Source organism: Trichosurus vulpecula, chromosome 6, assembly GCF_011100635.1.
Source record: "Trichosurus vulpecula isolate mTriVul1 chromosome 6, mTriVul1.pri, whole genome shotgun sequence".
NCBI lineage: Eukaryota > Metazoa > Chordata > Mammalia > Diprotodontia > Phalangeridae > Trichosurus > Trichosurus vulpecula.
Genome location: NC_050578.1, coordinates 228,371,070 through 228,394,597, shown reverse-complemented (window position 1 = coordinate 228,394,597; position 23,528 = coordinate 228,371,070). Strand labels below are relative to the sequence as shown.

General features: G+C 40.9%; 1 protein-coding gene across 1 annotated transcript in view; it reads left to right on the top strand.

Annotated features, from left to right (window-relative positions):
- Positions 1-23,528, top strand: part of GALNT18 (polypeptide N-acetylgalactosaminyltransferase 18) — a 460,133-nt gene that overhangs the window by 372,190 nt on the left and 64,415 nt on the right. The window contains exon 9 of the mRNA XM_036763883.1: positions 6,380-6,475. Within this exon, the coding sequence (XP_036619778.1) occupies positions 6,380-6,475 (96 nt within the window). The remainder of the gene's footprint in view (positions 1-6,379; positions 6,476-23,528) is intronic.

Below are 23,528 nucleotides of genomic sequence, written 5' to 3'. Positions count from 1 at the left end.
CCCACCATCCCCATCCCCTAGTCTGATCATCAGACTGGATACTATATTTCTATTTCAGAGGCTATCTGAATCTAACTCCTTCATTTTATGGATGAAGCTCACAGAAGTTTATTGACTTGCCCCAAATCATACTGATCATAAGTGGCAAAGACAGGACTTAAAATAAGCTCCTCTGACACAACCACCCCAGGGACGTTTTCTTCCCAAGAGTATCTCTGTCTTACTATCTCCCATTTGAAAATCCCAGATTTTGTTTCCCCCCATATATCTACTTCCTTTGCCTGTTCCCTAGGCCCTGATAAAGAAAGAAGGGAGGGGGCCCTTTTCTACCCCACTCCCATTCCAGGTGACTACAATAGAACTGCACCATATCACCTTTGTGTTTTATAAAGTCCTTTGCCTTTTAGGCTAAGTCCCATCAAAATTCTGTAAAGTGATCAAGACATTTGGATATTGCAAAATAAAGAGGGGATTCATGGGATCATGGACGCAAACTTTGACAGCATTTTGTAAGGACATCTAGTCCAAACTCTCCTTATTCTATAGGTGAGGAAGCTGAGGCCCAACTTAAGTCATACAGGTAGTACGTAGAGTCGAACCTTCTTTTCGGCTTTCTCTTTCTCCCTATTGCTTTGCACAGTGCCTAGCACACGGTAGATTCCTAATTTGTTGACTATTCTTCTGATTCCTAATAATGTACTTTCTGCTTCCCAAAAGAGCTTCCCACATACATACATATACACATGTGTGTATATGCATGTATATATGTATGTGTGTGCATATTTGTACGGGGGAGTGATTTTGTACACACACACACACACACACACATACAGAGAGAGAGTGTGTAAAATATATTTGCATATGTACACACATGTGTATATTATCACTGTCTTTTTGGTACCTATAGTACTGGGTCAGAATCCTAACCACACTGGAGTATTTGAGAACATGGTTGCATTTGGGAGAACCTGGGCCCCTGGCAGTAGACCATTACCCATCCTGTTCCTATAATATAGCCAATGAGTGGCCACCCAGCCTCTGTTTGAAGATTGTTCAATGAAGGGGAACCCACTGTCTCCTGACCCATTCCATTCCCTTTTTGACAATGTCTAGTTGTTAGAAAGTTTTCCCTCACAAACTAAATCTGCCCCTTTGCAACGTCTACCCCTTTGTTACTGGCTCTTCTTTCTAGGGTCAGACAGAAAAAACATAATCCATCTTTCATATGGCAATCCTTCAGCTGCTTGAAGACAGTTGTCATATCCTCAGTTGTTCTATGGGCTTTTAAGAAGAAGAATCCTTTAGCAAGCACAGGCATGTATTAAGTGTTTACAATGTGCCGAGCACGAAGCCTAAGTCCTGGGAATATAAATGCAAGCCAAAAGACAGTTCCTGCCCTCAAGGAGCATTCTAATAGGGGAAAATAGTACATAAAAGGGAGCTGAAAAGTGGGGTGAAGTGTGAAGGTACCCCTTGAGGAGACATGGTAAAGAAAATCCAGTGAGTCATCCAAGTGCAAAGGAGAGAGGAATGAAGACGTGAGTGGCCTTGGCCTCCTCCTTCAAATGGAGGTTCTGAGAGGAGCAGCCAATCAGAGAGAGAGGCTGATGGGACAGAAGGGACTTCCAATGTGAGTAGGCCAATCTCTTCCAGGGTGAAGAGGGTTCTAGGGCATGGTAGAGAACATCCTGGGGATATAAGTCAGCAGGGCCACTTGGAGAAAAGTGAAGGATTGAGGAGAGGAAGATGACTTAGAGGAATAACCATCCTGTAGTGGAAAGATGGAGGGACAGCATGGGAGAGTGGATAGGGAGCTGGCCTTGGAGTTAGGAAGGTCAGGTCAAGACACCACTTCTCAGTCCTCTAGGTAATGCTCTAAACCTGTAAGCTGCAGAGAAGGTGATGATCGGCAGTGGGAAAATGAGTGTCTTCACCTGGAAGTTCTGTATGCTAAAGAAATCAAGTTCACTCCCTGTCTGTAGTGGAGAGGTACTGGAGATGGAGTCAGGAAAGCCTGGGTTCAAATACCACTTCTAATACTTACAGGTTGTGTGACCCTGGACAAGTCATTAACCTTGCTAAGACTCTGTTTCCTTATCTGTAAAATGAGGATAATAATACCTGTAGCACCTGCCTCTGAGGGCTGTGAGGTAACATCTGTTCTCACTATTATTAACACTAGGAGGACCAAAATTTAAGAATATCTCAAAGAGCTAATTTCTGTCCACTGAACAGTGATTTTTTTTAATCCATCAGGCAAGGAAAACAGAGCTTGTATAATGAAAAGTTTTCTTTCAAAGTAAATTTTTTGACTCAGTTGATGCTGCTGTCCTTCTGGTATTGCACAGAATCAGCTCACTCTTCAGTGGTCCTTTGTCTATGTGACTTCATTTAATGGGAACAACAGACCTATGAGCTAGGGTATTTAATATTGTCATCATTTTACTATGGAGGAATGAAGACTTGGAGACAGAAGTGATTCTCCTTTGTTAGAATGTATGCTCTTTGGGGTCAGGGATTGTCTTGTCATTTTTCTTTTGACTCCATAGGACCTGGGTCAGTATATGGCAATCCATCAACCAATTCATCAACAAGTTCCTACTACGCGCCAGGCACTGTGCTGGGCATTGAGGGTACAAAGTGAATGATACAATCATTCACTGATTGACCCAAGATGATGCAGCAGGTCAGAGGCAGACTAGGATTCACACTTTCCAGGCCAGCGCTCTTTGCAGGCCAGTTTTTGCCTAAAAGTTGTCTACAGATCAGTCCATAGTTGCAAGGTCGCCTATGTCACCAGTTGACACTTCCAGATAGCTTTCCTCTAGATTTCCCTTCTACAAATAAACATTATGCCTCCTTCTATTTAAAAAAAATGAAAAAAGCCCATGGTTGGCACGAACACTCCCAGTCTGGCCATGCAGTCTGGAATGCAAGCAAAATCTGTGAATAAACAGGCTTTAAATCTGATCATCCCAGGTAAAGCGAGACCAATGATAATAAATAAGATGGGTACAGGACTAAGCAGGCAGACTTGCCACTTCCTTTTCCACTAGTTACAATTCCCCAGCTTAGCATTAGCACCCCCATCATGGGTTCATTATGTTACTTTGCAAGGAAACTTGAAGGTGCCCACTGCAGCATGGGGGCCCAGGCCTGGGGCCCTGGCTGAGGCAGTGCTGGGGACACAGGAGCAGCAGTGCTGGTGACTTCATGGGAACAGAGCCCAAGACTCAGCATCCACACTGATGATTGGGGAGGGCAGGCTGGACCTAGAATTGAATCCCAGCTTTGCTCTTGACATTCTGCATGACTGTGGACTGCTCCCTTCCCCCATATAACTTTAAAATGGGAGTTAGTAACCTGGGGTATGTGAAATTGAGAGAGACAGAAAGACAGAGAGAGAGAGAGAGAGAGAGAGAGAGAGAGAGGGAGAGCATCTCAGAGACAGAATTTGGAAGTAGGTCTTGTTTGACTCAAAATCTAACACTTGAGCCACTATGTGACAGTGCCCTCTGTACAGCCTCTCAGAGCTGGAAGGAGAATATCCCCTAGGCATACCTGACCAATTTTCATCCACACTGTGCCTAAAGATCACCAACCACAGGGAGCCCCCACCTCCTAAGGCAGCTCATTCCACACTTTGGGATAAATCAAATTATTAGGAAGGGTTTTTTTTGTCTTACATGGATGCTAATTCTAGCTCTCTGTAACTTTCTTGTCTTAGTTCCAACCCCTGGGACCAAGAAGAACAAACCTATCCCCTCTCCCATATGACCACCCTTCAAATATGGAGCATAGCTAACATATTCTTCCTAAGTCTGCTTTTTGGCAATCTGATATTTATTCCTTTTAGCTCATGAAGGGTCGAGCATGAATTTCACCCTTCTCTTAATGGATTCCTCAAAGCTGGGGATCTATGTGAAGGGCAGAAGTCACAGACACTGGTGAACTGGTCACAAGGATAGTAGTGCAAAAGAATGGGACAGTGTGGGGGAGCAAACAGAGCACCAGACTCAGCTTAGCTATCTTCAAGCCCAAGCTTCTCCCTTTCATAGTTGCATGACCTTAAGGAAATCACTGGACTCCTCTTGACTTAGCTTTCTCCCCTGTTAAATGGGGTGAGTAATATATGCGATGCCTACCTCACAGAGTTGCTTCAAGTATAATTATGACTATAAAGCACTATATCAATGGGAGCTATTATTATTATAAAGATTATCTAACAGGCGGGGGTGGTGGACGGCAATCCCAGCTAATGACAAATTACATGTTTCTATAATTATGAATTGTTTGTTACACATGCCCATTAACGCAATGAGGATTAGGGGAGCAGCTTAAGTAATAGCTTAATGATAGAGGATATTTTTCTTCGATGATTATGCTCCTCCCACCCCAAGGGAGTTACTATTATTAGTTCTCCATAGTCTTTGCTCTGCGTATTGGAGGTAAGGCTGCTGTAAATCTATGGAGGGAAAGAAGCCAAGGGTGAGAGAATTTGTCCCTGCCTTCCTTCCCATGTGTGGTCAGAGGAACAGACCAATGTAGTTTGTATCTCCTGCCAGGAATAATCTATCTTTGCTCAACAGAAAGTCCTAGCAGGATGCACCCTGGCTCTGCCTTCCCAAGCAAGTGCTATATTTATTGGATGACAGGGGAATCGTTACTCCCTGGGATTCAGTGCTTACACAGGTCATGAACAATGGATCAGCCCAAGTGGCCCCAAAGTGAAATTTAGGAGGGAGAATTAAAGGATGAAGGAGAGGGGAGGGCAGGAAGTGAAAGGGACATCAGTCAGTCAAGCAATCAATGAGAATTTATTAAGTACCTACTGTGTGCCAAGCACTTTGCTAGAGAACTAAACCTTAGGAATCTCTGGAAGGAACAAGGAGACATAAGAATGAATGAATGGAAATAAATGAAGAAGCCTTTATTGAGCAATTATTATGTGCCAAGCACTAAACACTGGTGATGCAAAAAGAAACCATAAGACAGATCCTGCTCTCGAGGAAGCTCATAATCTAATTGGGGAGATAACACGCAAAAGCTGTGGAGCAGCTGGGTAGCGCAATAGATAGAGCGCTAGAGCTAGAGTCAGAAGGACCTGAGTTCAAATCCAGCCTCAAACACATACTAGCTATGTGACCCTGGGTGAGTCGCTTAACCCCGTTTGCCTCAGTTTCCTCAGCAATAAAATGAACTGGAAAAGGCAATGGCAAACCACTTCAGTGTCTCTGCCAACAAAATCCCAGCTGCGGTTATGAAGAATCAGACACAACTGAGAAATAACTGAATAACCAAGATGGTGAGGCATGAAAGTGCTAAGGGTGCAGCGATGAAAGAGGAGACAAGATCCAGGGGTCCTTAAGAGATAACAATGGGGGGCAGCTAGGTGACACAGTGGATAGCACACTGACCCTGGAGTCAGGAGGACCTGAGTTCAAATTCAGCCTCACTACTCACTTACTAGCCGTGTGACCCTAGGAAAGTCACTTAACCCTGATTGTGAGAGAGAGCAAGAGAGAGTGAGAGCGAGAGAGAGAGAGAGAGAGAGAGAATAATGGGAGGGCGAGAGAGTGTGGCTGCTGAGGAGTAAAAATAGTATGAATTTTGTGGTCAGAGGACCTGGGTTCAAGTCTTAGTTACACCACTTACTACCTATGTGATCTTGAGCAAATCATTTCATTTCGTTGGACTTGTTTTCCGTCCAGTGCTGCAGCAGATGGCCTCTAAATCTACACCTGGAGCTGGGAAGCATTTTCATAAGCAGTTCTGAGCCCCAGGCAGCCCCTCCTTCCACCCCAGCCCCATGGCTTCACCTCTACCTAGGCAGAGGCAGTAGAGAGCTTCCCCTCCCAGGCTCACTTTGTAGGACATGTCAGAGGTAATGCTGGAGAGGGAGGTAACATGTCATAGTGGAAAGAGCCCCGCAATTGGGGTCAGAAAATCTGGGTTGGAAGCCCATCCATGCTATTGATTAGCTGTGCATTATGTGGGCAAGTCCTCACTCCTCTCTGGGCTGCAGTTTGCTCTCCTGTAAAATTAGAGGATGAGGTCAGATTGCATCTACTGCGATTTGAGTTCCAAATTCTGTGATTTTATGAATCATACATCAGGCTATTTTTTTTTGTTTAGAGTAGTGCAGCCCTGGCCACTAAGCTTCAGTCTGCAGCTTACCAAGTCTTAACTTTATCCTTCAAACGGCAATTGTTTACCAAATACCCAGACTCGCTGGTTTCCATAGCATTTGGGGACCTTATGGTTTTATTATGGAAAATGAACATAATCTCCATGGAGTGCTTGCTTTTCTTGGCACAGTCCATTCATTTTTTTACCCCTTTCTTCCCCATCTTACATGTCTCTTCTCTCTGTGTCCCAGCTGCAGAATTCCCTGAAGAGTGACTTATGTCTTGATCAAGGACCAGATACAGAAAATGTTCCCATCATGTACTTGTGCCATGGCATGACCCCACAGGTAAGTCACGTGGGTGACCTCAGAGATGGATGGTTGTTGCTATTGCTGCTTGGTACAGGAAAGGAATGAAGGCTAGGGGTAGGGGAGGTCAGAGCAATGAGCTAGGATGTCTTGCCTTGCCAGTGGAGAAAGTCTGAGTAGAAACAGCCAACATCAGGCCTCCACTCTTTGGCTGCCCATTGGGAATCAGGGGACATCCAGGGGGGCAGAAAGGAAGGAAATGGCAGGGTTTTGCCAAAGAAATCTGGAAGTTATCAAGACTCTGGGAGCAAGAGGATATCTGAGGACCAAAGTTCTTTCCTGCCTCTGTGAGATCTGGTTAACAGTTCAGGCAGCATAATATAAGGTTTTTATCCTTTTTTGTTTTTGAAACTAGGCTTCTGATTCCATTGTTATAAAGATCTTCCAGTTATAAAGACTTCCTCTTCAGATGCAGAACTGTACCCATTCTTCAACTATGATCTCAGAGTGTTGCCTAGTCAGTGGTACATAAATGACTTGCCCAGAGTCACGCAGCCAGTTTATGTCAGAAGCAGAATTTAAATCCATGTCTTTCCAATTCCAAAGCCAACTCTATCCATTATAGAATATTGCTTCTATTTTATTTTATTATATTTAGCCCTGACTCAGGTGTATACATTTTGTATTTACTTATCTTGGTGCGTATTATTTCCCCAGTAAAATGTAAGCCTCTTGAGGGCATGAGTGTTTGTCATTTTGTCAGTATCTCCAGTGCCTAACACAGCGTTTGGCCGTATGGAGTGTGTACACTCTATAAATGCTCGAAGAATTCCAGAACTGAACGAACAGAATGATGAGGACCCCGACTTGAGATTCTTCAGGCATCACAGCTGGGGACCAGGACTTGATTTCACAGCAGAGAAAGCTCTGGCTCCCATTGAAATGAATTCATGAACACCCAGAGCCCCTTGGGACATCTCCTTCAAAGAGAGTCCTAACACATTCTAATGTTATCAGCGGGACCCCTGGGGAAAGTGCCAAGTGCACCAATCAGCAAATGTTTTCCAAGCAGCTACAATACTCGGTGCAAGATGCTGATCTCAGGCCTCTACATACCTGTTTAGAGTAACTGTAGGGCATTGGTAACTAACCTCTGAATCCTGGAATCATTTGTCTGGCTGGAGCACTAGGGAGATGGGATGTCCTGGGGAGCACGGCCAAATGGAAATCCAGGAGTCAGACAAAGCTGGAATCAATCCCCCACCCTGCTCCTTACTCACTGTATGTGATCAAATGAGATAATATTTGGAAAACACTTAGCACACTGCCTGGCACATTGTGCCACCTAGCTGCTAGGTGGAGCAAGAAGACGTTCATCTCTTCAGGTCTTAACATCCCCAACAAGAGTCAATGAAGCAATGAAACATTGGAAAGCTCTTTGGCTCTGGAGTCAGAAAACTTGGGTTCAAATCTTGAATCTATTACTTACTGTCTTGGTAACCTGGAGTGAGTCACTTAAACTCTTTGGGCCTCAGTTTCCTCAACTGCAAAATGAAGAGGTTGAGCTAGACAACTTTTAAGGTCCCTTCTGGCTCTAATTCTATGCACCTATAATCAGGGTTGGTTGGTAAAACCAGTGGGCTAGCCCAGAGATGGAGAAGAGGATCACACTGAGTCTCACACCTGCATTGCATCCTCTCCAGGGATAAAGACACGAAGGACTGCTAGAAGCATATAAGCATTAAAGCTGTCAGAGGTGGGAGTGCCCACTTCCCTCATCCTCTCCCACTGTGAGTCCTCCTGGGAGCCTGCACTACATCATTTAGTCTTCACATGCTTGATAATTTTAGGGAGATGTCTTACTTCAGGGTTCTTTCCCTTTCCTCAGGTGTGGGCAGCTGGGATTTTCAGGAGGTAAAGACTTCACAGATTTCCGATGATTTGTGTAATTCTATCTCCAAGGAGGCTCAGTTTCATCAAGAAATGATTCTTCTCATCCTTTTAAGATGGTGGCAAACTTCTCTTATTCTCTTTTCCTCAGCTGTTTGGCTTTACATGTGTGAAGGTTTTCTTAAATTGAGAGGATGTTTATTTTTTCTGTCTTCTAATTATTCCCTACCCCTTTGTTGAACAAGGTAATTCCTGTTTCATAGGATTTAGAAAGATAAGAGACACGAGATCATCTACCAACCTCCTTATTTTATAATAGAAGCTGTCCAAAGAGAAGAGATTTGACCAAGGTGACATAGGCAATGAGTAACAGAATGGGGGATTGAATCCTCTAGCCCCAAATTCATTGATATTTCTACTACAATAAGTGGCCTTTCTTGAAATTACTTTAAATTGAAGAAAGGGACCTTTGAGGTCACCTACTCCAAACTCCAGCATGTCTTTGAATTTCTTTTCTTTAGGACCAGTCTCCACCTCCTGTTCTTCTCACTTGTATGAGCACCAGCCATCTCCACCCCATCTTCATCCTAGCCTATTACAGTGGGCTACCCACCCCCATCCCTAGCCGCCTCCTCCGCCCATCTTGTTCTCATCTCCAACAGCATCTCTATCCCATTCCATCCTATTCCCATCTATATCCTTTTCTCCATCCTAACCCATTCCGTCTGTCACTATCCCAACCCTATTTTCAAACACATATCTTCCCATCCAATTGTCATCCTTATTCTCATTCCTATCTGTATCCCTCTTCCTTCTTGTCAAATTCCCATGCCAATCATCATCTCCATTCCATGCCGTCTCCATTTTCACCCCTCCCCCTCTCCATCCAAATCTTGGACCAGGACAGAATGTTGTTAATTTTCAGTTGTTTCAGTTGTGTCTGATTCTTCATGACCCTATTTGGAGTCTTCTTGGCAAAGATCTGGAGTGATTTGTCATTTCCTTCTCTCGCTCATTTTATAGCTGAAGAAGCTAAGGTAAACAGGATTGGGTGACTTGCCCAGAGTCACACAGCTAGTAAGTGTCTAAAGCCAGATTTGAATTCAGGGTCTTGACTCTAAGGCCCTTTTCAGCTTTAAAGCTGGGATCTCTTTTAGCAGAGCTGCCAGTAAAGCCAGCCACCTGATTGAGGTGGGGCACTCCCTTACTAACTCCCTTTTGACAAATACCTGTGAGATTCACCTAATGACTCTTCTAACTATGTCTGGAGGACAGTTTTGCCTTCACTTGTGTGGAATCATAGCAGCCAACAGTGGCTGTGCCTTTTTGGTGGGTTTAGTACAGAGAGCAGCAACCCAAGCCACCACAAGTCATCTTGACTTTTGTGCTGCCACTGGACTTCGATGACTGCAAGAGACTGTGAGACTAATGACTTTGTACAACTCTGCCTCACTTTAATCCAAATTCATGCACAAGTCAAGACATCACCCACCACATCCTGAAATCCTTGGTCCTCTTCGAAAATGAAAGATGAACACTGGTCCTCCTGACTCTAGGCCCAGTGTTCTATCCACTGCACCACCTAGCTGCCCAGGATAGAGTGGGGTAGTGCAATTGTCCTTCATATATTCTCTTAATTCTATTCTGTTCCTTTCCTTCCCACTCAGAGATCTAAAGTAAAGAGGTCTTGAGCATTTTCCTCTTAGAAAAGAGGAAAACAAGGCAAGGACAGAGACATAAACAAAGCTAAGGCTGCCTTTTATTCCCTGAGCTATCTTTTGATGTAGCTTCTCCTGAGAGGGGCTGGTATCCACATGAGTGACCTCAGAAACCCTCAGCCCGGTGTCTGGTTCAGCGGGCTTCTCGTAATCCTGAAGCAGCTGACAGTGGTGGGGTCTGGAAATATACTAACTGAACCCTTTCCATAGTAGTTTTTATGGATATAGTGAAGTCACAGTAATGTTTGGTGCATACCTTACCATGATATTCAGCGATTGCCATCCTGGTCCTCCTTGGGGAGATTTGCAAGGGCATGGGCTAAGTTGGAATGGCTCTGATGAACTGAGCAGGTTTTAATATTAGCTGTAGGCTCCTGGCTAGACTGGCAGGCTTTCCTTTCCACATCAAATAAAGGTACAATAACAATACTACTACTGCTACCATGAATAAGAAGAAGAATAACTATAATCTATATGACTCTTTAAAGTTTTAAATGTATGTAATCTTATTTGAATTTCAAAGCAATCCTATAAGAAAGGTCCTACAGGTATTTTTGACTCTACAGATAAGGAAATTAAGATAAAAAGGTTAAGTAAGTGACTTCCTTACACTAAGAAGTATCAGAACTGGACCAGAACTTGGGGCTCTTGATTCCCAGAATAGTGTTTTTCCTACTTTCTTCCTACATTTTCATTGGGAAACCTCCAAGGATACTACTCATTCATGCCTTTACTAAGATGATTCCACCCAATTTTCTTCCAGATACAACAGTCCTTAGATTTATAATTCTAGATTGGGTATCTCTTTAACTTTGGCCTATACTATTTGGGGGAGGGAAGGGACTGGAATAACTTTAATCTTGGGGGGAAGTTCACAATTTGGTTGAGATGCTGTTATGGTAATTAGGGTGGGACTTTGTTACTGTTTTCTCTTTTGGAATGCTGAAGTCATCAAGTACTTTTGATGAGTTTTGCTTTTCAAATGTAATGGCAAGCAAAATGGACTTTTTGTTGTCTTTGTTTTGGAGGGCTTCTCAGCACTAAGAAATCTTTGATTGAATCGGGAGTCTTTGATGACCTGCTTACATCAAGGGAAGACCTAGTCCATGGGCTTGAGTCTCATGGTTGTGACTCTCTCTGACCCTGAAGAAGTGTATATAAACTCAGAGGTTAGCATTCTGTTTTGGGGGCACACTCATTGAAAGAATGTTGGTGACAAGACTTTGGGTAGCCATTGAAGCGCACCACCAGCTTTGAAAATCCAGATGTTTGTGTTTTTCTCTCTAGTGACTGTTTGTGTATTGCTTGGTCAGACAGCTAGAAGCCTGTTTGCTGATTTGTGTTTATTTGCTCTGTTGATATAATGTATGGTTGTAATTTCTGTTTGTATTCTCTCTGAAATTCAGGGTGCTGGCTTTCCCCCCTGAACTAAGTGAATGGTATATGTATGTTTAATTAAAGTAAGATTATTAGCCCCTTAAAGTTGCTTTCCTTAGAAAAGCAGATCAAAGGACCTGTGCTAGCAGCCCTTCTGTGTGCTGCTGCTATCAGTCTTTCACCTCCACAACTGCTGCTAGCAAAATTGTTGTTACAGATGCCAAGGGGTGTGCTCCTTGTTAAGATATATCCCTGTTAACTCTGATGTTCTTGGAGTTGCAGGCTGTCTGAAACAATATTTGATTTCTAAGAAAAATCATATAATGGAGAGAAAGAGAAAAAGAGGCAGATATAAATAATGGTGTTAATTAGGCACAGAATTGTAAGGGGTCTTTTGGGTTTTCTAGTTTGACCAGAGTTGTGGTATGTTCAGCTTGATACTGGTTTGTGAGAGCTAATTGTTACATTTTCAATACAAGCTTTATACTTAAGATGGAGAAAAGGTAAATAATGCTGATTAAACTTAAAAGCATATCCTGCATATATGTTTTAGAGAGCTAGTTGTTACATATTTACCAGAATGCCACTGAGCTTAACCCAAACCTAAACAAGACTCCCTTCTACAAAATATCCAACCAGCAGTCATCTAGCCTTTGCTTGAAAGCTTCTGGTAAAGGGGAACCCAATTCTCCTTGAGGCAACCCATTCCCCTTTAGATAGTTCTAATTGCTAAGGAGGCTTTCCTTAAATGGAAGCTAACCCTCCTTTGCAACTCCCACCATTTGCTCTCTAGTTCTCTTCCAAGTAAAGCAGATCAAGTCTAAATCTCCTTGAATATAATTATCTTTCAAGTTTTTGGAGATTGCTTTCATGTTCCCCAAGTCAGGGGATCTTATCCTTTTTATGTCATGGACTTTTTTGGAAGTCTTGTAAAGCCTATGGACCTCTTCTCAGAATAATGTCTTTAAATGCATAAAATAAAATACACGGGACTACAAATGTAACTAATTATATTAGAGTACAGTTGTCATTTTTTTTAAGTTCATAGATCCTGGGTTAAGAGTTATTTCCCTAAGTCTTTAGTTCTCCAGACTAAACATTTGGAATGATTGAATGGCCCTTCACCATCCTGGCTGCCCCCTTATGGATGCCTTGCATATTATCAACATCCTTCCTGAAATGTGCTACCTAAGTCTGAATATAATATTCTAGATTGGGTCTGACTAGAGTAAAATATGGCAGGACCATCACCTCCCTAGTTCTGAAAACTCTTCCTCTCTTAATGCAGTCTATAGTCAACTTGGACTTTTTTGGCTACTGAATTAAGTTGTTGACTCATATTAAGCTTGTAGGCCAATAAAATACTGTTATATTTCAAACAAACTGATGAATAGCCTCATTCCTCTCCTATCTCCAATTGATGAAGGTGATTTTTAACCCATATGGGGTCCAAAATTGTCCAATTTGTGAGAAAAACCACTGAGGCAGAGCTCCAAGTCAATAGCACTTCATTAAAGGGTCCATGGCCCCCTCCAATAAAGTGGACCTCAGATCTTCCTCATGATCTGGCATCACTCCTTTCCCCAGGGCCCTACTTTTATAGGGCTTGATACCAAGATACTTCAAAGAGGCAAAGTAAAATATAGTTTCGTTGGTTGATAGACCTTAATTTTGATGCTCCAGGAGAGGCAGAAATGATGCATCAGCATGGATGATCACAAGATGGGCAAAGCAAGGGTCATCTCCATTTACTAAGTGGTCATAATATGGTCATCTGCTCATGAGAGAAGAGAGGGTGGTCTGGAGGTACAAAAAGAAATTGGGGGACTGTCCATATTATTCCAGAGTTTCTCACTCACTCTGGGCTTGGTCATCAGCATTCTCATGGTTAGGCAAGTGAATTTCCTAAGTGGTACTACATATCTCTGAGGCCTAATATACAAAACTTACCATCACTACCCCTGTGGAATCATATCAAACTGATTAATACTGATTGGAATAAAATAGGAGTCTAACTGATCATCTATCACACCCAAATGTAAGACTTTGCATTCATTCCTATTAAATTTCACTTTATTGGAATCAACCCAGAATTCTCTCCTTGTGACTATTACTTTGATCACTCATTATTATCCTAGATTTTTGTCATCTTGAGAATATGATAAGCTTGACATTTATTTATTTATCCAAGCCATTGATAAAAATATTTAACATCTTATGGCCAAGCACAGATCTACAGAGAACTCCACTGGAGATTTCCTTTCAAGCTAATATCCAATATTTACCAAACTTTGAATATGTCTAACCTATTGAGTCTAGCCATTCAACCCCTTCTTAATACACCAAAAAATCATAATGTAGCTCTCGTCTGTCTATCTTATTCACAAGCATAACGTGTGAGTCTTTGTCATATGCTTTACTATAATTTAGGTAAACTGTATCTACACCATTCCTCTAATCTACGTGGTTTAGAAAAGCTGTCAAAGAATGTCAATGAGATTAGTCTTCCATGACCTCTTCTTGATGTCCTCTTCCACATGTGTGCTAACCCTCCTTTTACTAATATGTTCTAAAATTTTATTGGGAAACTAATTCAAGTCTGCTGACTCAGAGTTTACAATCTGTATTCTCCTCCTTTTTAAAAAAATAACCATCCTTATCATACCGAGGCTAGAAGTGCAGAAGCCATTCATGGGCCAGCCTAACCCTACTGTGGATGGACACAGAAGCTTTAACCTCTTCCATTTCTAACCTGGACTGGTTCATGCTTCTTTAGGCAGCCTACTATCTCCCTGCTTACTAGGGCTTAACATATTGGTGTTAGATTTGGTGAGGACGCTCAATCAGCTTTAGTCTCACTGCAGCTCAGAACTCCCAAACTCAAGAGACAAACCAGCCTCAGCCTCCTTAATAACAGAAATTACAGGCACTTTCTATTTTCTGAAAATTGGGATATTTGGCCTTCTCCAATCCTATGATTCCTCTCCCATTCTCCAGGATCTTTCCAAGAGCATTGGCAGAAGTTATTCTATCACATTTCTTGGGTTCTTTCAGTAAGGATGTAATTCATCTGGACCTGGTAACTTGAACTTATCAAGGGTAGCTAGACATTCTGTTTTTTTAATCATTGTTTTTCACTCTTATTATCCTCCTAATCATCTTGGATATCAATTCCCCATTAGCCATTTTTGTTCTCTCCTTTCCAGTTCAAAAATTCTTCTCCTAGGAAGAAATATAGAAGCAAAATAAGTGTTGAGCAGCTCTGCTTTCTTCTCCATTATGTATTATCTTTGTCCCATTCATTCTGAGCAATAGACCTATCCCTTCTTTCATCTTCCTTCCCCCTCCCCCAATAGAGCTTTTAAAATCCCTCTTGTTATTCTTAGCTCTCATTGCTAGCCTCAGCTCATTCTGAGATTTAGCACTCCTGACAGGATTCTTACAGGACCATGCCAAGCTTTCATATTCATTCCGTCTCTGTTTGTTGCCCTTGATTCCATCTTCTATACTTGGCTTTTAAAAATCTGAGTTTGTTGATGAATTCCCTGTATACCAAGGTGGTCTCTTTAGACAACCTCCTCCCCTTCTTCCTCACCAGAATGATTTTCTTTGTGTCTTTAGAACTTCATTATTGAGATCCTCATAGACTGACTTTCTTCAAAGAATTTTAGTCTGTGGAATCCTACCTATCCTTTTTCTGAGCCCTTTCAAATCTGCTGTCCAAAAATATATCCCATCAGACAATGTCTGGCTTTCCTACATTCTCTATCTTTTAAGTTGGAGTGGTCACTTTCCCCCAAGGCTCCCATCACTTCCACTCCCCACCCCAAAAAGCAATTTTCCATCATTGCTGAGAATTGTATGTAAAACAGACATCCCCCTTATTGGTTCCCCTAACTTTTGATGAATAGTATTATCTTTAAAGCAACATCAAGATATTATTAGCTGCTTTGCCTTTGGGACAGACACAGAGAGAGAGATGGGGATGGGGGGTGCCCCAGCAGATGTATGCGTAGTTGAAGTTCCATATCATCCTCTGTACCATCCTCTGTACCAAATTTGTGATCTGCTTCCCAAACTCCTTAAATATCAGGTACTCCAAAAGCAATCTTTTCTGTTTCTGCCCCTGTTAATTTTCACACAAATATCATCTGGATTTCCTTACATGAGTTTATCTTGTTAACAGACAGGGCTATTGACTCCTTTAACTCATTCTATTCTTTTCAAATGAGACGTAGCCTTTAAGAGCCACATTTCAGTCATAAGTCTCATCCAATCAAGTCTCAGTGATATCTCTGATGTCAAATTTGTCTCTTTGTGTTAGGATCACCAGTTCACTTGGCCTATTACCCAACATCATGCATTTGTGTATAAACATTTGAGATCATAGGTTGTATTATTAGTGGTTCTTTCCTAAGATTGCATCTGTTACAAACTTTGAGGTATCCCTACTGCTGTTCTCCCCACATTAGAGCTATCTGGTTTTCATGGTATCTAGCTTGATGAAGACCGAAAGGTAGGTTTCTCTTTCTCCTTTCCTTATTCCCTATTACTACTCTCCTTGAGGAGGTCCCAGATTTATTTATAGATGGTTTCTCAATGATGTCTGTTGGGACAGGCTGGTGGTTCTCACACTCAGGAAGAGAGGGGCTCAGGGCTTGTCTCTTCTCTCTGAGTTAACTCTGCAGCTAATTTCTCATTCTGTTTTATAAAGGATCTCATTTGCATTTCCTTTTAGAAGTAGAATAAACAAGCAAGGCAAGGCTAGGCCTGAGATGACAGACTTGTCAGCTCAATGGGAGATGTATCACAGCCTGCAGCCACCCAGGGAAGGTTCTAATGACTGTATTCAGCACCCCGCTAGATGTGGCCCCCTCACCTCTATTTGCTCAGCATGCTCATGATGGCCCTGACACTGCTGCAACTGCCCCACCATTCAGAACACAGACATTAGGCTCCCCATGTATCAGTAGCTTACCCAAACTTTGCATGTGGATTTAGAAAATGGGATATTTGTGGTACTTCTGTGAAATACCTCAGGATTGGATACTTCCATATGTCAACCAACACAGAGCAGAGGATGCCTTAGGCTCATGAATCAGGATTCAGGCCTCTCTTTTCTTCCTGATTTTTCTTGCTTGGAAACAAAGGTAAGATTAACACCTCTCCAGTACCTTTCCATCCAGCAAACTAAGATAGGAGAAGAGAGGAGTGGATTCACCCAACATGCATCCAGTAAACATTTGTTACACATCTATTATGTGCCAGGCAAGAGAGAGACCTGAATTGCTTTTTGGAAATTGCACAGCCCTTTTACTGACCCCAAACTTCCCATGAAAGCAAAGGCCCACCTTTTCATTTCTAGTATTTTACTGGTGTTGCCATAGAGTAACAAAATATGAAACACCAATGGCTTTGAAGAACTAGAGATGAGGATCACATGGAGGACAAGGGAGAGATTTGTGGTGGATGCAAGCAGGCTATGCAATATATAATCAGTGATGAAATCAAAGAAAAACCACCAATAAATGGCATGGTTAAGGAATTGTATGATAGGAAGAGAAGATAGGAAGAACAGGAAGTAATATGGGCACTTGTAATATTAATTTGGTATCCATGTAGAGTATAGATTGGAAGGGAGATACTAGAAGAGATTAGGAAGTTATTTCACTAATCCAAAGAAAAGTTAATGGGGGATCATTCAGAGTGGTAACTGTATGAGTGGAAGGATAGAAATGCAAGAGATGCTATGGAGAAAGAATCAACAAGAATTGGCAAATGATTGGATATAGAAAAAGGGGATTAGAAGAATTGTGGGTGGCTCCTAAGCTGTGACCTTGGGTGACTGGAAGGATAATAGCATCCTAAATGGAAATCGCAAAGTTAGGAGAAGACAAGGATTTTGGAGGAAGGATCATGAGCTCAGTTTTGTATATATCAAGTTTGAGAAGGCTCATGGGACATCCAGGTAGAGATGCCCAGAAAACAACTGGTGATACCAGACTAAAATTCAGTAGAAAGTTAGGGCTATATGCATTTGTAAGATAATTTTCAATTAAAAAGCCTTTATTTTCTCTCATTCCCCACCCCCATTGAAAAAAAAAAGAAAAACAAAACTCTTGTAAGAAATATGCATAGTAAAGCAAAACAAATTCCAGCATTGATCATGTCCAAAACTTTATGCCTCATTCTGCGTCTTGAGTCCGTCACTCCTCTGTCAGGAGGTGGGTAGCATCCTGCATCATCTGTCCTCTGGAACCATGGTTGGTCATTATGTTGCTCAGAGTTTGTATATCCTTCAAAGTTCTTTGTCTTTATAGTTATGTCGTTATTGCATAAATTGGGTGGCTAAAGGGTACAGTGTATAGAGTACTAGCCCTAAAGTCAGGAGGACCTGAGTTCAAGTCTGGCCTCTGATTGTTCCCAGCTGCGTGACCCTGGGAAAGTCACTTCATCCTGTCTACTTCAGTTTCTTCAGTTTCAGGCAAATAGGATTAAGTGATTTGCCCAGGGTCATGCAACTAGTAAGTGTCTGAGACCAGATTTGAATTCAGATCCTCCTGACTCCAGGGCCAGTGCTCTATTCACTACACTACCTAGCTGCCCACTTGGATCTTGGGGCTACATATGTAAAGTTGGCATTCATCCACATAGACATCATTGAAAGTAAAGAGAGAGTGGGAAGAGGGCCCAGGAGAAGAGTCCTTGGGCACACTCATGCATAGGGAGTGGATGTGGATGGCAGATAAAGTCAGTGAAGCATGGGAAGAGTGCTTGAGCTTGGGGAACCAAGACTTTTCTCTATGCCTTTATAGATACCATGTTTTTTCCTATTCATAGAGGCCAAACAAGACAAGCATTTGTCAAGTGGACATCTTTCAGATAAATCCCTTTGTAAAGCCTAGTTTGAAGGGTAATACAATGCATTCTGAGGAGGAGGAGGGAAAAGTCCTTTTCCCATGCTTCTTGCACCTGAGTAGTGTCTGTTCACATAGGGGAGTACTTGGCCCAAGGGAAAGTAGATATGGGTTCATCCAAAGGCACTTTGTTAGGGGAGCTCACTGCTTATATGTGCTGTGGACTGGGGACTGTGGTCGACCCCTTGCCGCTAGTTGAACCAAGAGAGTGAGGAAGTTGTTTTTTTTCCTTTGGATGTAATAATTAGTCAAGTCACTTAAATTCTATGGGCCCTACTTGCCTCATATATAAAATGGGAGTGTTGAGTATTAGAGCAGATGACCTTCAAGATCCAATAGAGTTTTAGATATAGAATCCTGTGATACTATGAGAAGCTATGTAAGAAGCTGCAGACAGCGTCAGTAAATTGATGGCCCTATCATGGAAACAAGCTCTCCGTGCATGAGTATGGGTGTTTGTTGTTGGGACCCATGATATCACCAGGAGAGGGAAGTCTTGGTGTAGAATCTACCAATGCAGACTGGCAATTCCTTAGTAACTTATATTCTTAGAGAGTATTTTGTATGTACTGAGAAGTTAAGTGAATTGCCCACGGTCACACAGCTAGACAATGTTTTCCTGACTCCAAGGTTTGCCTTCTTTCCACTACACTATACCATGGGAAAAAAAAGTATTTTTTAAATTGAGAATAGCTACGGGACATGTTTAGTCCTCTCAAGTGCATCCACAAAAAGATTCGTTGGGGAGAAATAATTGACAACCATAGGTACAGAGAAAACTCCTGTAGCTTATGTGTCTGTACCAATATCACTGCTATTCATTTTGTTACGGATACACCTTAAGAATTCATCTATGGAAGTGATGGAGATGAAGAGTGGGTGAAGCACGGGAGAGAAGGCCTTGAGGTCAGAGATGTATTAATGAAGGGAGAATTGATGCTGGCTTGGACCTTCTAAATCAATTGCCAGAACGGGTTTATTTCCTCAAAAATAAATTATGAACCACTGGAAAAGCATGCGGGGGTGGAGGTTGGCTTGGGTGAAGGACGCATTACAAATGAAAGTTTCCAAATATCTTTTTTCTATTTGTGAAAAATAATTTTCTCTCATGGCTTGAGCCTCCAAAATAGACATGTGTGTCAGTGAAATTCTCTTTTCTTGGCATTTCCAGGTTGAGGATGACCCCAAATCAAATCTGATTCAGTTGGGAAGGGAATTAAAGTCTTTTTCAAGTGCTGCCCACAAGATAAATTGAACCATAATCTGTGTTGTCCCTACTATGGGATCTCCAGGGTGAGCTTCCTCTCTTTGGCCTTAATGAGGGCTATCATAGTTGTGGCCCAGCCATTCAGGGACATCAGGGCTACTTATGTGCTAAAGGACACAAGTATGGGGCTTGATGACCATGGCTTGGGTCCTATAGGGACAATGATATCTACCCAGCAGAAGCATCCATGCTCAGGGCCATCATTGGAGGCTGTATGGTATGATGGAAATAGTACTGGGTTTAGAGTCAGAAGATCTGGGTTCAAGTCTCTATACTATTGAACTGAATAACTTATTGACTTTGAACAAATCACATTACCTCAATGGTCTTCCATGTCTTCACTGAGGGGGGTTTAGTCTGATTGATCTCTAAGGTAACTAAGTGTTACAGTGGATACAGCACTATGCCTGGAGTCAAAAAGGCCTGAGACACTTGCTAACATACGTGACCCTGGACAAATCTCTTAACCTCTGTTAACCTCTTAATTTCTTCAACTATAAAATTGGGATAGTAATAACACCTACCCTCCAGGGCTGTGGGGAGGATCAAATGAGATAATATTTGTAAAGTGTTTATTATCATTCCTGGCACACAGTAGATGCTTAATGTATGCTTGCTTCCTTACTTTCTTCCTTCTTTTCAAGTCCCTTCCAACTCTAGCTCTATAATTCTGATACTGGTTTATTCTTGGCTGGTTGTTTCTGATCTGGCATTTCCCAGATTCATTGGGGCTGTTTTCAGAGCAGTCCCCCTGAGTGAAATAGTATAAGTGGGCTTGACATTGATGAGCAACTCCACCTCTGAATTATTTGGTGATTGAACCTACTGTTCCTCTAAGGAATCAGTATATGTATTTTCTTCTAGGCCAGAGGTATATGGTATATCCACAAGTTTGCTTGGCCTGGCCTATTCTTGCAAATCCGTGCTGAGTTTTAATGATTCCATCGTGTCCTGTTGTTTTTTTTCTTAGTTCCAAATTCTCTCCCTCTCCTACCCACTAAGAAGGCAAGAAATATGATACTAATTATTCATAGGAAGTCATGCAAAACATATTTCTGCCATTAGCCATGTTCCAAAAAAAAAATTAAAGCAAGAAAAATAAAGGAAAAATATGCTTCAATTTTGCATTCTGAGTTCATCAGTTCTTTATCTAGAGATGGGTAGCGTTTTATATCGTGAGTTCTAGTGGATCATGATATCGATCAGAATTGCTAAGTTTTTCACAGTTGATCATCATTACAATATTGCTTTTACTGTGTAACTTGTACTCCTGGTTCTTCACACTTCACTTTGCATCTGTTCAGATGAGACTTTCCAGGTTTTTTGCCCTGAAACCATTTCCTTCATCATATCCTACAGCACGATGGTATTTCATCATATTTATATAGCATAACTTATTCAGCCATTCCCTAATTAACAGGCATCCCCTCAGCTTCCAATTCTTTGCCATCACAAAAAGAGCTGCTATAAGTATTTTGATCCATACAGGCTTTTTTCTTTTCCTTTGATTTACTTGGAGTATAGGCCTAATAATGGTATTGCTGGGTCAGAGAGTACCCACAGTTTTATAGCTCTTTGCACATAGTTACAAATTGTTCTCTAATATGATTAGACTAGTTCACAGCTCTACCAACAGTGAGGTAGTATGACTATTTTCCCACATCCTCTTCAGTATTTGTCATTTACTTTTTCTCTCATCTTAGCCAATATGATCGGTGTGAGGTAGTACCCACAGTTGTTTCAATTTGTATTTCTTTTAATTATTAGTGATTTAGAGCATTTTTTTCATATGACTGTTGATAGTTTTGATTTATTCCTCTTAAAACTGTCTGTTCATATCCTTTGACCATTTATCAGTTAGGGAATAGCTCTTATTTTTATAAATTTGTCTCAGTTCTCCATATACTTGAGAAATGAGATCTTTATCAGAGGAACTTGCTTCAATTTTTCTCATTTTCATACTTTTCTTCTAATTTTGGCTATGTTAGTTTTATTTGTGAAAAAAAATAATTTTAATGTAATCAAATTTTTCTATTTTACTTCTTAAGCTTCTTTATCTCTTGTTTAGTCATGAATTCTTCTCCTCCTGAGAGAACTGACAGGTAATTGTCTTTCTATGGCCTCCTACTTTATTTATGATACCCCCCTTTATGCTTAATCATGTACCCATTTTGAGCTTATCTTGTATACAGTGTGAGATGTTGGATGTACAGTGTGAGTATTTCTGCCAGACTCTTTTCCATTTTTCCCAGCAGTTTTTGTCAAATAGTGAGTTCCCGCCTCAATAGCTGGGATCTTTGAGTTTGTCAAACTCTAGACAACTGTGCTCATTTGCTTCTGTATATTGTGTACTTAACGTATTCCATTGATCACTTTATTTCTTATCTAATTCCAAATTCTTTAATGACTATTACTGCTTTGTAATATAGTTTTAAATCTGGTACTGCTAGGCCCCCTACCTTCACCTTTTTTATTGATTCCTTTGTTAGTCATGATCTTTTAGTCCTCCAGATGAGTTTTCTTATTTTTTCTAGCTCCATTAAATAATTCTTTGGTAGTTTAATTGGTATGGTGTTGAATAAGTAAATTAATTTATGTAGAATTATAATTTTTATTATGTTGGCTTATCCTATGTATAAGCAATTAGTGTTTCCCCAATTGTTAAAAATCTGCCTACTTGTGTGAAAAGTGTTGTAAAATTGTGTTCATATAGTTCCTATCTGTGTCTTGGCAAGTAGAGTCCCAAGTATTTTAAACTGTTTGCCATTATTTTAAATAGAATTTCTCTTTCTATCTCTTCCTGATGGGTTTTGTTGGTAATATATAAAAATGCTGATGATTTATGTGAGTTTATTTTATATCCTGCAACCTTGCTAAAGTTGTTTATTGTTTTGACTCATTTTTAGTTGATTCTCTAGGTTTCTTTAAGATCAAGGATGAATCGAAGATATCATATCATCTGCAAAAAAAGGGGTAATTTTGTTTCCTCATTGCTTATGCTAATTCCTTTAATTTCTTTTTTCTTTTCTTATAGTTCTAGCTAGCATTTCCAGCATAATATTGAATAATAGTGGTAATAATGGACATCCTTGCTTCATCTCCCATCTAATTGGAAAGACTTCTAGTTTATCCTCATATAGCTAATGCTTGATTTTGGTTTTAGACAGATACTACTTATCATTTTGGAATCAGCTAGGTGGCTCACTGTATAGAGCACTGAGCTTGGATTCAGGAAGACCTGAATTCAAATCCAGCCTCTGATATTTACTAGCTGTGTGACCCAGAGCAAGTCACTTAACCTCTGTTTGCCTCAATCCACTGGAGAAGGAAATAGAGAACCACTCTAGTATCTTTGGCAAGAAAACTCCATGGACAGTACTGGCATGTTATGGTTCAAGGGTCACAAAGAATTGGACACGACCGAATGACTGAACAACTTATCATTTTAAGAAAAGCTGTATTTATTCCTATGCTTTGTAGTGTTTTAAGGCCTTTTATTTAGTTATTTAATTTATGTAATTTTTATTACATTGTGGTCAAAAAAGGGATTCATTTAAAATGTCTACTTTTCTGCATTTGTTTGTGAGATTTTGTAAAGATGTTATGTATAGCTGAGAAAAAGCTATACTTCTTCCTATTCCAATTTACTATTCTCCAGAGGTTTATCATACCAAACTTTTAAAAAATTCTATTCATCTTCTAACTTCTTTCTTTTTTATTTTATGGTTAGATTTATTTAGTACTAAGATGGGTAAATTAAGGTCCTCACTATTTACTATCTATTTCTTCCTATAATTCATTTAACTTTTCCTTCAAGAATTTGGATATTGTGCCATTTGGTGCACGTATGTTCAATATTGATATTATTTCATTGTCTATGGTACCTTTTAGCAAAATGTAGTTTCCTTGATTATCTCTTTTAA